Here is a 15,799-nt window from a genome sequence, read left to right on the forward strand (position 1 = left end):
TATGTACAAGATTAAGATGTTGCTTCGATAAGAATCCCGTTGTTTGCAACGGGACAGCTGATCACGGCGAAGGTAAAAATGTACTAGAAGTATGTCCCGGCATGCTCGACGGCTTTTTTTTATTTTTTATTCTCGACTTTTTTGTTTTTTTTATTCTCAACTTTTTTTTTTTCTCGACTGCCTTTTTTTTTTTTTCTCGACTGCTTTTTTTTTTTTTCTCGACTGCTTTTTTTTTTTCTCGACTGCTTTTTTTTTTTTCTCGACTGCTTTTTTTTTTTCTCAACTGCTTTTTTTTTCTCGACTGCTTTTTTGGAAACTCGATTGCTTTTTTGTAAACTCGACTGCTTTTTTGTAAACTCGTTTGCTTTTTTGTAAACTCGATTGCTTTTTTGTTAACTCGATTGCTTTTTTGTAAACTCGATTGCTTTTTTGTAAACTCGATTGCTTTTTTGTAAAGTCGACCAATTATGACGGCTGTGGCGTGCCATACGAATCTGCTATTCTCCCCCGACTTTCCGGGGGAGATTAACTCCGCCCACAAAGCTAAACACGTTCGATGTACGCTGATTGGACGAGAAACCTGACAATCACTTTGGCGCATTACGTAATTCTCCGCCACCGTCACGAAGCTACTATTCTCATTATAAGGATTCCATACTTATTTTACATTTTTAGGTTGGACTGTTTAGTACGTTATTGCATTTTAAATGTGTATATGATTAAATAATCCTCTGTTTGTTGAAATAAATTAAAGTTTGGAAATTATGGAGCAAAACATGAACTGAATATTGCAAATTGAAAACAAACTGAGCTATAAATACTGACGTCCTGACGCTTGATATCGAGTTTACACAATCTGTGCTTTTCGATTATTTTGGCTTTAACGAGTTGGTTTTCTGAGTTTTACATTTAATTTTCATGATTTTGAGAACTGTTATTATCATCGTTTGTTAACCATAATCTGTTAGAACGTCTGTGGATAATCATCATCGTTTTACGGAGGAGAAGATTGCCGAAGCTTTGAAATATGGAGCTACGAAACTTTGACTGAATGATTCTCGAATCCAACATTTATTCATGGATAAAACAGTGAAGGGTATTCCGATTCAGTTAAAAGAAACTGCTTTCCAACGGAGCCCTCCCTCTCCACATGATACAAACAAAAACAGTAAACATAAAAACAAAACATGAATGAAAACATCAATACATTTCAATATTTAAAAAACATTTATACATTTGATTAAACGATATACATTGAGCGCACGTGGGATGCACGGTGAGACCCCCTAGTTTTCAGATTGTCGTGTTTTTTTAAAGCATGTTAGAGAACCGATACATTAATTGTTTCTTAAAATTGGGACGGACAATGGCAATTTCCGGTGAATGAAAAGGATCATTATTTTTTGTATTCTGTTTTAAGAAATGGTACTTGTTGAAGGCTTTGGGTGCATGGTAATTTCCTCTCTGGTTAATGTTCCTCTTTCCACTGGGGATATCAGATTTTCGAAATCTTACCTATTTTTGAGGAAGCGAACTTTTGAGAAAGGTCACACGCGAACTATATTCACACGTCCATACCTGTAACCAGTGGCGTACGGGGGTGTTCAGAAATTGGATGGCATCATTAATGTGACCCCGCGAGGTAGCGAAGCAACCGAACAGGAAAGGGTGTCGGAGGGGGTTATTCCATTTTACGTCGTGAATATCGATATCCTTGCTTAAAAAACTGTGCTTTTCCTGCATTACAAGTTTTTCAAGTTTCTTTTTTCTCTCCACATTTTATAGTAAATTAGAGACAGACATTTGAAATAGAAATCATATGGTAATGGTATATATTTACAAAAAACTCAATTCACGTGTCCGATTAAGTAAAATGTGAGGAACCTATTGAAAAGCATTGCTTGTAGATTATAGGTCCCTGATAAAATAGGCATTGTAGATTATAGGCGTACATGTAGGAATCTTTCTTGAAGTTGGAGGGGGGGGGGGCATTGAAGCTCTCATCCTGAAAATCTAAGTCCCTTTATGCTGGGAACCAGGGCCTTGGAAGCTCTGGGATTCTAGATTCTCTCTGGTGCAATATCAGCCTTATTTTAGTGCATTTTATGACATCTTTTCAGCACAATTTACAAGCATATCAGTATGAATTAAAAAACTCAAGATGGAAATTGTAGACACAATGGGCAGTATAGCCATGAGAGATAAGGTTTTGTTCTTCGAGATTTAACAGTTGCCTCTTACCGTGGACAAGTGCCTTGCGGAGCGACTTCCAAAGTAGGGGGGGGGGACACCTACAAAAAGGGTACTTTCCGGAAAAAAGGGGCACCCACAAAGGGAAACCTCAAAGCACAAATATACAATTTATAGACAATGGTAGGCCATATTGTGCCCCTACATTGTGATTAGATTATCAGGGATGATTTCATCGATTGTTGCTCTCTTTAAATTGCCCCAAATACTGCTTAATCATTATACTTTGCAGTTGTGTGTGATGGTCTGAACATTTATTCGTGAAGTCGAAATGCGAAACTTGAATTACGTCTTACATTTATAAAGATGAAAAGCAAATCCTAATCATGAAAGACTTAATAGATCTTTATATGAGAAACAAAATCATAATAACTTCAAATGCGAGCGTAGCGGTTGAGCTTGGGTGAAATCGAAGAAAAAATGTTCTTAGTCACTTTAAACTAGGAGTATATGGTAATAAGGGGTTTTCTGCCATACAAGTTTGGGGATCGATATCCCCCCCCCGGTTCCTACGCAAGTGTTGTAGATGGAAAACTGTGAGGCAGTAGAGAAAAACGTAATTTAGAAGGGGAATTTAAAACAAAAAGGAATGAGGAAATTTGTATAAAAATATAGAGTCACCTGGTTATTTGTCACCCGAGCAAAATTAATTAGCACGGCACCGCTGAACAAAACATCAAGTGTATGGATATAGTTATTTATTCGAGAATATGATACACGAAAGCTCACGCTGCATAAGATTACTTGGAGAAAACACAAAGATAAATGTTACACAATTTCCCAAATGTGAAATTATCATTTCAAGAGTTCAGCGGGAATTCCGGAAACTTCTTTTCTCTCTCTCTCTCTCTTTTTTAAAATTTTTATATATATTAAAAAGATATTAAAAAAATGGGGGGGGGGGGGGTAGACAGAAACGTTTAGGGGTGATTACCCCCCCTCCCCCCCCCCCCCCAAAAAAAAAAAAAAAAAAAAAAAAAAAAAAAAAACCTTATTTACATAATGGAATGATTCCCCACACTTTGAACATGCCGAAGAGCTTTTTGATTTCGTTTCACTGGCTTACTATACTTGATCCCCATATCAAAACATGAAAATCAACATTAATTAAATTAAAAAAATATAATACCATTAAGATGAATGATGTAGAACATAACGTCTATTATTATTATCGTTATTATTATCATTATCGTTACTTTTTTTTATCTTTTTTTTTTGTCGTTGTCATTATTGTCATTATTATTAAAGGAAAGGTTTATCATTTTAAATCCAAGAGATTTTTGAACCGGGCACAAACCTTTCAGATTTATTAAAGAATATCAAGAGGCTTAATATTTTTATTAAAATTCAAGTCTAACGGATAGTCCAAACAGCACGAGAAAAGAGGCACTAACTAGAAGCAGAGCTTGTTGAAGTGTTAGTTCCTCAGATGCTGTTTTACAATATGACATGAACAAAGTATGCTTTGAAAATCAATAAATAGAAACAATATGTAGCTAAGAAATTATAGATTTTTTTTTGGATTTTTTTTTTTTGGGAGGGGATTAAAAGAGAGGAAAAATGGAGGAAAATAGTAGAAAGCAAAAATAAAGAAAGATACAAAAGAGGGAAAATGAATGATTGCAAACATTTTAAGTCTGAGGAAGAATTTGGAATTGAAGTTCTAGAAATTAAGAGAATATGCGATATGATAAGACTAATGTCTGTCGTCCACAGATCTTCGTTCTTATTTCCCCCTCCTAAACCCTGAAGTATTCCGACCCCCCCCCTTTTCAGATCATCACATGATGTTCCCAAACAAGATTTCCCTTTTCCCCGTCGTTTGGGAAAAATAAAGAGTAATAATCTTGGTGGTCCAAATTCCTTATAGGCCTACTCAGGCTAGCTCAAAGCTCAATACGCTCCAAAGAAAATATGAAAGTTTGCCATGTATTGCAAAAACATATAAATCAAATTTGGCTGTGGCTCATCATTCCAACGATTACGAGCCACGAACGAAAGAGAATTGTATAGTAAGGACATATTTATATTTCATTTCATTCATTTCATTCACCGTCACGAAGCTACTATTCTCATTATAAGGATTCCATATTAGTTCGTGTGGACGGAAATTTGAGGATTGCGCGATCAGTGGAGAGACCGCGCTGTGTGTGGGATAAAAAGAACGAACGGACTGAATCTGGACTATATGGTATGGAGGTAGAGCTACAGAGCTGTGCTTTGAAATCCCCCCGGAGCGCCTGGGAAGTGCCTGGCATGGTCTGGTAGCTAACGTTCTCCAGTGCGACAGGTGAATTCGTGGGGAGTACGCATATCATACACGCGCGCGCATTTGGGAAAGGGCGAAAGATTAAAACGACCATAAGCTGGTCTACTTCTGTCATTGTCAAGCGAGCTGCAGCTGTTGTTACAGTATAGCGGAAAATCAATACCGAACATCAACGTTTATAATGCATCATTTCGTTTGAAATTATAGTGGGAAGAAGAAGAATGTGAAGGAGATTGAGGAGGGAATAACAAAACAAAAAACATGTGAGCAGCGCTATCATATTCGCAGAGAGACTCGATCCACCTCTTTGTTTATACCTCATCCATAACAGCTTGAGTTGGAAGATGAGCAACGTCGTCGCAATTTGCATTTGCTTGAAATCACATCATCTTTAAGTCCTACTACTATGGGGACGTGATCAGGATAAACGATAATCCAACATTGCCATGCTTTAACGTTGATGAGAAAGCAGTTCATGAAGAACATTGGCGGATCCTAGGGCTTAATTATACAGCAACTGTAAGGCAGGTATGTACACTCATAGAATAGAAGCATTAGTATACTACTATATACTGCATGTGTACGAACGGAATTCACAACACCCTCTATTGATTCTCAATTTTTTTCAAACACCTCTGTACAAAACACAACAGAATTCACTCAAAATCGGCACTTAAATAAAAAATGATGACACCCATATAGAGCAGTAAATTTCAATTAATTCAACTCACCGATGTTGGAAAAATATAAATTGAAAGTTTAAATGGGGAATCTAGATTGTCAATCCTGGCGGAGATCAAGCCGCTTCCATGCATTCATTGCATAATTTCCTAGACCAGATGCATTATAGGAATAGGTACATGTACCCGTGAACGTTACATGAATTTACAGTTCGTAAAAAGCATATTTACATGCATTGATTTTGTTATACTCTGGAAACAAAACCCTTTCAAGGGGCACTGCCCCCGGCCCCCCCCCCCCCACTCAGTGTTATTTAGGCATTTGTACGCATATGCGTGTTCCAACCGACCCCCCCCCCCTTTTCAGCAAAAGTCCGGTGTATAAAGTCAATACGGCTAGACCTTTTTCTTTTGTATACGAGCCTTTTTCAGCAACCCCCCTTTTCAGCAAAAGTCCGGTGTGTAAAGTCAATACGGGTCGATCTTTTTCTTTTGTTACGAAAAGGACATTTTGGCAACACGCATGGGGTCCGTCCGCACTGCCCTCCGTACCCTAGTCAGAGCGTTGCCCTTGACCCGGACCCGGCCCCCGTCCGTGTACGCTACGCTCGTTATGCTCTCTCTGCTAACAACAACAGGAAATCCATATGACTCTCATATATGGCATCTTTTCCAGACAAATTAAGAATTATGGAGGTATATTTTCAGATGATTTCTGGAAGAATTCGGGTAAAAACGTCAGCAAGCCTTTCTGGCAAAACCATGTAGTCTATTGATAACACCGTCCAACACCATCGTTGCGGTTACCTGAAACTTGTAAAGAGCATTGTGATATAGTGATAAGGGTTATTTACTCTCACATGATAGGTTCTGTGTTCGATCCTTACTCGGTGGTTACATCTTAAGACAAGGTTATCTGCCCACATTAAAGATAAACTCCAGTACTGGTAAAACAAAAAAAAATAATTCTCACAGAATCAAACGAAACTTACAGTTACACTGAATGTTCAAGATTACAAATAAATGACATGTGCCAAACAATTTTGGAAGAAAATGTATACTGGCTGAGTAATAAGCATAGAAATACAAGGAAATCAAGGTAGTACTAGCCCCGACACCATGTGTGTTGTCCCATATATAGCTTTCTATGTGAGTGCTTGTTACTTTACCAAGATTCGGTCAAATTTATTATGGTTTTGATGACTCCAGAACCTTCAGTGCTCACCAATACTTACATGCTACATGATCAACTGTTTCTGATCCTTTCCACACCTTTTCTTTCACAATGCAATCGCATTACCAGTACTAAAGTTTATCTTTAACCCTATTAAATGGGCCTCGTTTAATAAACAGTCGTGATTGATATCAATCGCAACTATGCACATAACAGATATAAGATTGTTAACTTGCGATTGATAAGAGGACTTGCGATTGATTTGGATCAATCCCAACTCTCTATAAGACGGGGCCAAGGTGTAATAAATGAGTACCAGGCATTAGGCTTGCAATGTACGGGTAATACAGAGGCCGCTGGAAGAGCAGATTAAAACTAATGTTGCTACCCTATGTGCTTGTAAGACCTAATTTATTATTCATTTAATATTTGAGAATATGAATGCTCCGTTATTGGTGATCATAATTATACCACCTTTTGTTTAGAATGTTCTAATTAATACGTATATTTACAATTAGTTGGTAATGTAAATCGTCATTTCAAAACAAAGTGTACCTTAACTTAACCTTTTTTTTTGGTTTTAAATCGATCCTGACCGAATTAAAAAAAATATATAAAAAAAGGTAGTAGAGCCCTAATGAGGGATAGATGAACGGTATTGAAAAACATCCAAAAGCTTACTGAAAAGTAGGGCAACATGAGATGACTAATTATATTATTATGCGCTCCTTGTAGGTGACAGTCGACCGGAAAACAATGATTAACTCTCTCTATCTCTCTCTCTCTCTCCACTAAAAACCTAGAACTAGCGATTGGCAGACTTTTGAAAAAAAGTAGGGTCACCACCGACTAGTTAAAGGTAAAGACCAGTTATGGTCATGCGATTGCATTGTGAAAGAAACGCAGTGGAATCGATCAGAAAATGTTGATCATCTAGCATCTAGCATCTAGCATCTGCAAGGTTCTGGAATCATCAAAATGATAAGAAATTTGGCCCATTCTTCGTAAAGTTACAAGCACTATACACAGAAAGATGTATATGGGACTACCATAATATCTCTCACAGACCATGAGAGAAACAAATTTACCATATATATGAATTAGTAGGCTGTTTCCCGGCAAATTTGTTATCATCATGTATTAGACAAAAACAATTCTTTCACATGATTGGTATATAATGAGAGCTTCCATTTCATTTTTTTGAAATTGGGGCGTTTCCAATACTGGTCTTTACCTTTAAGCACTTAGGGGTTAAAAAGCATTATAGAAATCTCATTGTACCTCTCATTGCAAAGAATAAATGGTTAGATAGCGTTTTCCTAAAGCTGAATATTTCATAAGGTAAGCAATGAAGAATTTTGTTTTTCTTCCAAAGATTTGTTAAAACCGAAGGTTCGTTCTTCCTTAGCTTTTTTTTTTTTTTTTAAGCAATCCTTTTTATGGTGTATGTATATGCCATAATTGTATCTATCCTTTACCTATATGTTTTGTATTGTTTACCTATATGGCTTTATTACATTATTATAAGCCTATAGGTTCCTTATACGAAATAGAGCGGTAATTGAGCGACAAACTTCTCATCAATGATTCAGTCAATATTTCGTTTTTTAGATGTCGCTAGTATTCCAATGATCCACGTGAAACTTAATTAATATTTATTTTTATTATTTCCTTTTCGTCCATCCCAAACCGTGAAATTTAATTATGATCACATACTCATACATGTATTGTCCCACCGGAGGATACGGGAAAGGTCGGTACCCCAGTTATGACACTTAACCTGAAATCGTGATCTTCGGATATTTCTTACTCAAATTTGCCAAGATGAGCCTATAGTGTGTGTCAAAACCAAAGACTAATGCGCTGCTCAGTTTGGGTTGACGTCCCAGCACCTGTGTTACAATAAAAATGGACTTTTAGATTTACACGACGAGAGCGTGGGCCGTGCCCGGTAGTGCCTTAAAAGGACGTCACATTATCTTAAAAGGATGTCACACGTGGCAGTCCACGTTCTCGTCGTGTAAATCTGAAAGTCCCTAATGTAGCCCAGGAATTGATTCAGGGTTGCCCAATGGAAGAGGAATTTCAAGGGTATTTATTTTCCCGACATTGTTAATTTTACTTCTTCCCAGGAATATAACCTCTGAAAACCTGCCACCGCCTAGTCTGGGTCTCGGAGTCAGTATGGAAGGCGTGCATGAGATTGGTTATGAACAAGCAAATTTGTATATAATAAAAAGAAATATCCCATAGTGTTCTCCTCCTCCTTTGTAACAAAAAAACAAACAATGAGGGGGGGGGGCGGGTCCATCGCCCTCCGTATATCCGCGCCTGAGTGACACCCACACAACTAACCTTATTTATTACAGAACAAAAAAATGAAGAAAGAGCCCCTCGACACCATAGGTGTAAGTATTCAGCCAGTTCCTACCCCCCACCAATATAAACTTTAAAAGTGATTTTTTTTCTTCTAATTTGATACCAGTGATATACAGATGTTGCTGAAATGGCCTAATTTTCCGGGATTTTTACTCGCTTTTTAGTAAATTATACTTTTTATGCGTTTGTTGGAGAATGACATATATCACAATTTACAGTCAGGCAAGAAAATGTGCTTATTTACTATTTAGAGGCCGACATGTCAGGTCCCGCGGAACGGCGGGCTTGGGGGCTCAAGCCCCCCTCCCCCTCCCCACCCCCACACTTTTGAAAAAGTATATTAAAGAGAATTAAATAGAAAGAAATGGAAAAGAAAGTATGCTCATGTAACCGTAATTAAATGCCCATACCCCTGAGCTAATTCCGGGGGCTCTGCCCCCTGGACCCCATCTTGGGCCCTAAGGCTGGCCCCTGGATGCTAATCTGACCTTAATTGTAATGCCTAAAACCCCTGCGCTTCCGGGGGCTCCGCCCCTTGGACCATACGCCAATTGGTGACCTGCCAGTGTCATGAATATGGTATTAAAATATGCTCATCTGACCGTAAGTACGAAGCCACGTACAATCGATTGCAACAGTAATTGTGGGGCCAATATCACGAGTATGCCTTCATAGAATAAATGTTTTAAAGAAAATATTCACTTCTACTTTCAAAAGGACTGGCCTATTTGCTTTAAAAAATTGTAGAGAGTTATTATTATATAATTTCTAGAAAAAATGCCAACCACATGATTTACAATGAGTCTAAATACATTGATTTGCCGAGTTTCTTCCTTTTATCAAATATACACGTAAAACAATGGGGGGGGGGGGGGGGGGGGGACAGACTGCGCGAGCAAAAACCCGCATATTATGTCCGACGGACAAACGAAACTGGTTAGAAAAAGGGAGTCTTATAGTGCAGACTCAATTTTACGACTGACCAGGGTTTGTGCTTGCAGACTAGTTCTTAACAGCTATCCCTAACCTTCTAAGTATTTGTTCCTTGTATACATTGTAACATTAACACATTCTTTCAAATTATTATTGACTTCCTCAGGTCTGACTCTCTTCGCAGCAGATCATGGTAGCTGCCGCTGATGGTGATCATTCACGAGATCGTTGGGTTATAAGGGGACGTCAACATGGTGGCTGTCAATGCTCGTGATCGTCCACGTTCGTTGACGACCGTCTTCAAAATCGAACGGTTCATCGCCCTCGTCTTCGCCGGCCTCGAGATCATAATCCACGCTGGGGCCATCTGGGGTTGGCCTTCCTACGTCTACGTTCTCAAGCAGGATGGATTCTTCGGTGACCTGTGCCACACTAACAATGATCCCGCAGGGTATTCGCAGAACTCTTCTCTGGAGAAATCAATTGTAACTGTCATTGATATTGATTTACCATCGCCCTCCGGTGTACCGCAGGGCGTGGGTTGCTATGACCAAGATGCCATGATACAACTGGTTTTCACAGTTTCCATGGGAACGAATCTTGTCTGCTCCTGCTGGCTATCGAACATCATCGACAGATTTGGAATACGGTTTGCAAGAATATTCATATTGTAAGTTATTTATAGTTTTCTCCTTACTGTTCTATATCCTTACAAAAATAAAATATCATTTCTATGAAGAAAAAAAAGAGTTTTGAAGATCGTTGCATCTGAATTAAAGGTATACATTACAAAGTGTATTATCATATTTATTTTTCACCTATCAAGGCATTCTTAGATTTTCCTTCGTACACTATGCCATAACCAAGAAATTGAGAAAACTCTGTAACACGTTCTCACGTTCTTATATCTTGACCATTTTACCAGATAAGAAGTAAATATACCTATTCATAGGATGGTCAGGGCCCAAGCGAGGCACCCTTGTTTTAAGAGAAAAGAATAGGAATGGGGTTTATCGGTTTTATTTTTCAAGCATGAAGTATCTCCAAAAGTGACCTTCTGTGATGATGCCCCCTTTGTCGTGATATTCTTCCTCCCTTTTCACCGATATGTCTTTGTTTCTTTTGGTTTGTTTTCCTGTCAGCGTTGGCTGTTTAGTGAGTTATATTCTATTTGCAGTAGCCACGCCTGAGACCGCGTACATGTTATTCCCAGCTATGACTATCTTGACGTCATGCGGCACTTTACTACTCACTGTTAACTTACAGGTAAACTTGATCAATGTTCTAAAGGATTAGATCTCATTTGATATTCATGGCATGACTTCTAAAACGACACATTCCTTTTTGGTCAAAAGAAATACGGGCAGGCTCAAGGTATTTGGTCAAGTGGTGTCCCATACGATACCGTAGGTAAAAATACATCAGAAGTATGATTTTGCTTCAACTTTGGTCTGATCAGTCCTCTAGCAGGACTATCAACTTTCAAAATTAATCAGAAACAACTGCAATATTTGTAGTTTTAACATATGGGACAAAACGTATTTTACCTGCCCTGTTGCCCACAAATCAAATAGGCTATGAAGTCCAATATGTTGCTCTGGCAAAATCGAAGCCAGAGCACACGTCGTAGATCCTAAGAAAAACGTTCATTGTAAACTCTAAATTGTGCCAGAATATTGAGTAAATCGTGTTCTCAATGTTTAATCATTATTTCCTTAAGTTACCGAAACCTTGGAAACTATTGATATGTGGATTCGCCAATTGATTTTAATTGTATTTGTTAGGGTGTGTTGCATCTATGACTGATGCTGTTGTTCTATAATCCATCGATCGGTCTTTTGTGTTGGCACTTCATTACCTGAGAAACATTGGTAGTTTGCAAGAGATTTTATATTCAGTTATTTACTTTTGTCTGGTATACAAATCCGGCACTTTTTTTTTAATTAAAATGGCTTGTGTTATTGACGTCTACCTTTTTCACACAGGTCGGTAATCTTTTTGGTCGAGGTAAAGCTACCGTGATGTCATGGTTAAATGGATGCCTCAGTGCATCAGTCATCGTATTCTATCTCGTTAAGGTAAGGTGGCGCTCTATATTCTTACGGTTTACCGTGTCAGATGTGGACGTAGTTCTATATTTGTGAATGACGCTTCCGGTTGTATTTAAATGCATTTAGTAATGATGTATATAATTCTTTCAGCGATTCGTACCAGGGTACTTGAAACCCCAGCCAAATGGTTTCCATTTACGTTCATTGTACATTCTGAAACATATTTACGCAGAGAGTTTCATCCGAAAGGTGGTCGGCCGGATCACATCATTATATCGATACTATCATGACTGTTACTATCACATTTCGTTATTATCCCTCTTTGGTTGTTATCTCAGGTCGCTCATGAGTCGGGCATACCAGCTCGATACTCATTCATCTTCCTGGCCGGATCAACCCTCTTGATGCTCATCAACACCATCATGATGCCCAAGAAACGTATCCCATGGCCCCTCCCGGAAGGATACCGGCTCTTGACTTCCCGGAAGGAGTCTCTGCCGTCAAACAATGCGGAGGTCAGCCAATCGCCAGAGTCGAAGCCCTGAGAGACGACACCGATCCAGGAGACACTGACGTGATCGAGAAAAGATGCCCAGAGAATGAGATAAAGACTCACACACATTTTAATGGTACTGTAATAACCTTCAATTTCTCAATTTTCAATTTCAGTTTATTTGCTCATAAAAATCCAGAAAACACATGCAAACATTCATAAATCAACATGATACAAAGGGTAAAATTCACAAGAAAAAATAATAACAAAGTATACATTTGGATTAAGTATGAGAGGACGCTACAAAAAATAACAAATCACTTACAACAACATAAAGGGGGGGGGGGGGTGCCTATACATTTAAACAAACAAACTTGGTGAATACCTGTCTAAAATAAAGTGCCTAGATTTTGACCTTGGGCCAAACCCTCGTTAGTGGGAGTGTCGTGGTCGAGTGGTTTAAGGCGCTTGACTGTAGATGCGAAAGTCGAGGGTAGGAATCCCGAGAATACAATCATGATTTTGGAACTAGGGGATTAACATGGACATAATGCACTTGTTAACATGACCACATTATCTCTTATTCATTCTACCTCCAATGTTTTCAGACTGTTTTCAAAACAATATCATGTTTGTCGATCATAGTTCTATGTAGCTTGATGTCTTATGGTAATTTAATCAATCTAAGCAACAATTTTTGAATTTTAGCGACAATCGTTCGCCATTGCTGCTCTTTAATACTATTATGACGTGCAGTAACAAATTGAAATTTCAGAACTCATGATAAATTCGTTTAACAGTTGATTCTACTTGGTTGATTCTATTGTTCGGATTATTTAGAAGAACGAGATAGAAATTGACATTCTCATGGCTAACGACTTTGCGTTCGTAGTTGTTCATCGTCTCTACAATGCTATTTGAACAATATTTGGTGACAAAAGAAAAAAAAAGTTGATTCTACTTGGTTGATAGAAATTGACATTCTCATGGCTAACGACTTTGCGTTCGTAGTTGTTCATCGTCTCTACAATGCTATTTGAACAATATTTGGTGACAAAAGACGGCATTTCTATGTAGCTTCAAAGGCCATCAAATAACAAAAACATGGCACATGAAAAGATCCTCAGTACTGGGTCTGATTTAAAGAAAACTTAATTTGAACCCGGCCATATTCTGTCTCTCTCTCTCTCTCTCGCTCTCGTTTGTCATTGCCTTCATTTTCCTCGCTTAATTTATTCTTACCACGGAATATGTAATGTTTATGCACGTGTATGCCTCAATCATTGAGAATATACTCACTAATATCGCTGAAATGATTCTTCTCCTACCACTTTTTCTTCATTTACTTCTTCTTAGTAGTTGTAGTAGTAGTAATAATAGCAGCAGTATCATAATAATCATTATTATTATCATTGTTATATTGATTATCATAGTAAATATCGTAATTATAATCATTATTATAGTAATTATGTGCTATTGTTATTATTCTTATAGTTATTTGTATGCTTCTTCTTCTTATCATTATTATCGTATACACAATATGTCATGTGCCAAGAATTTATTGCTACGATATATCCAAGATGTCTACCATAACTGTCAATTCGTTGCTGAAATATTATCAAGCCAAAAGAAGGAACATTAGAATTTCTATTTTAAATTGAAATAAATTATATAGGAGAAATAAATAGAGAATACAATCATGATTTTGGGACTAGGGGATTAACATGGACATAATGCACTTGTTACATGACCACATTATATTCATTCTACCTCCAATGTTTTCAGACTGTTTTCAAAACAATATCATGTTTGTCGATCATAGTTCTATGTAGCTTGATGTCTCATGGTAATTTAATCAATCTTAGCAACAATTTTTGAATTTAAGCGACAATCGTTCGCCATTGCTGTTCTTTAATACTATTATGACGTGCAGTAACAAATTAAAATTTCAGAACTCATGATAAATTCGTTTAACAGTTGATTCTACTTGGTTGATTCTATTGTTCGGATTATTTAGCAGAACGAGATAGAAATTGACATTCTCATGGCTAACGACTTTGCGTTCGTAGTTGTTCATCGTCTCTACAATGCTATTTGAACAATATTTGGTGACAAAAGAAAAAAACAGTTGATTCTACTTGGTTGATAGAAATTGACATTCTCATGGCTAACGACTTTGCGTTCGTAGTTGTTCATCGTCTCTACAATGCTTTTTGAACAATATTTGGTGACAAAAGATGGCATTTCCATGTAGCGTCTAAAGCCGTCAAATAACAAAAACATTGCAGATAAAAAGATCCTCAGTACTGGGTCTAATAATTTAAAGAAAACTGAATTTGAACCCGGCCATATTCTGTCTCTCTCTCTCTCTCTCTCTCTTTCTCGCTCTCGTTTGTCATTGCCTTCATTTCCCCTCGCTTACTTCATTCTTACCTCAATCATTGAGAATATACTCACTAACGTCGATATATATATATATGGATAGATCATAACGGGAGAAGCATTTTATATAGGATATGAAATCGTGAAAATGCATTCTTCATTGTGTAAATCATAAGCATACGTATCACCTAATTCGTCAAAGTGACGAATTAAAGTCTAGTTAGGTGATACGTAACGAGGTCTACGTTTCACCTTTTGATTTCGTCAAGATTTTTATTATCAGGTGGGCTGTATAACGTACAGACCACCTTATAATTTCGTTAGAATTGCCTTTATTATTTATTTATTATATATTTTTCTCTATAATTTAAATTATCCTCGTCTGAATTAAGTTCCCCTGCCCTACCCCGCGTGTAGCGCGGAAGCTTTGACGTTTCATTAATTCATTAGAGAAAGAAGACGATTCGTTGTACCGTTCTCGACTCTTAATCCTTGTCTGAATGTCAAATATGTTCTTTGTCTATTCCCTTTTCTTCCTACGTCCTCTTCCTTTACACTCCTCTCTTTTTTGGCCGGCGTTTATTGGGGGACCACCCCACCGCCCCCCTGGCTACGCGCCTGCCGTCAGATGAACATATGTTGATACCTTGTCCGCCCCGGAAGCTCAGGGGTTTAAGGTTTTAATTTACGGTTAGATTAGCATTCAGGGGTCCGCCTTAGCGCCCTAGACGGGGTCCAGGGGGTAGAGCCCCGGAAGTTCAGGAGTTTAGGCATTTAATTACTGTCAGATGAGCATTATTTTGATACCTAATTGTTACAATGGCAGGTCACTAATTGGCTTAGGGTTCAGGGGGCGGAGCCCCGGAATCTCAAGGGTTTTAGGCACTCAATTACGGTCAGATGAGTATCGAGGGGCCCGCCTTAGGGCTCTTGGTTGGGTCCAGGGGGCAGAGCCCCCAGAAGCTCAGGGGTTTTAGGCGTTTAATTACGGTCAGATGAACATTTTTGATACCTTATTATTTGTGACACTAGCAGGACACTATTTGGCGTGGGGTCCAGGGGGCAGAGCCCCCAGAAATCATGGGTTTTAGGCATTAAATGACCGTCATATGAGCATCTAAGGGCCCACCTTAGGGCCCTAGGTGGAATCCAGGGGGCAGAGCCCTTAGGATTTTAGGCATTAATTTT

The 15,799-nt window shown here is 38.2% G+C and overlaps 1 protein-coding gene across 1 annotated transcript; it reads left to right on the plus strand.

Moving 5' to 3' along the window:
* Positions 1-4,630: 4,630 nt before the first annotated feature.
* On the plus strand, positions 4,631-12,296 carry LOC100889286 (solute carrier family 43 member 3). Its single transcript, XM_030992240.1, has 5 exons — positions 4,631-5,047; positions 9,852-10,355; positions 10,828-10,951; positions 11,671-11,763; positions 12,075-12,296. The coding sequence occupies exons 2-5, from the start codon at positions 9,937-9,939 to the stop codon at positions 12,279-12,281; spliced, it is 843 nt and encodes a 280-aa protein (XP_030848100.1). The 5' UTR covers positions 4,631-5,047; positions 9,852-9,936; the 3' UTR covers positions 12,282-12,296.
* Positions 12,297-15,799: the final 3,503 nt, after the last annotated feature.

This window comes from Strongylocentrotus purpuratus, unplaced genomic scaffold (genome assembly GCF_000002235.5).
Source record: "Strongylocentrotus purpuratus isolate Spur 01 unplaced genomic scaffold, Spur_5.0 spur5_scaffold_2, whole genome shotgun sequence".
NCBI lineage: Eukaryota > Metazoa > Echinodermata > Echinoidea > Camarodonta > Strongylocentrotidae > Strongylocentrotus > Strongylocentrotus purpuratus.

Excerpts from the sequence above, each read along its gene's own strand:
- LOC100889286 (XM_030992240.1), top strand. The coding sequence starts at position 9,937 with ATGGTGGCTGTCAATGCTCGTGATCGTCCACGTTCGTTGACGACCGTC. Across the intron at positions 10,356-10,827 it reads TTTGCAAGAATATTCATATT|CGTTGGCTGTTTAGTGAGTT; the intron begins GTAAGTTATTTA and ends TTTTCCTGTCAG. Across the intron at positions 10,952-11,670 it reads TACTCACTGTTAACTTACAG|GTCGGTAATCTTTTTGGTCG; the intron begins GTAAACTTGATC and ends TTTTTCACACAG.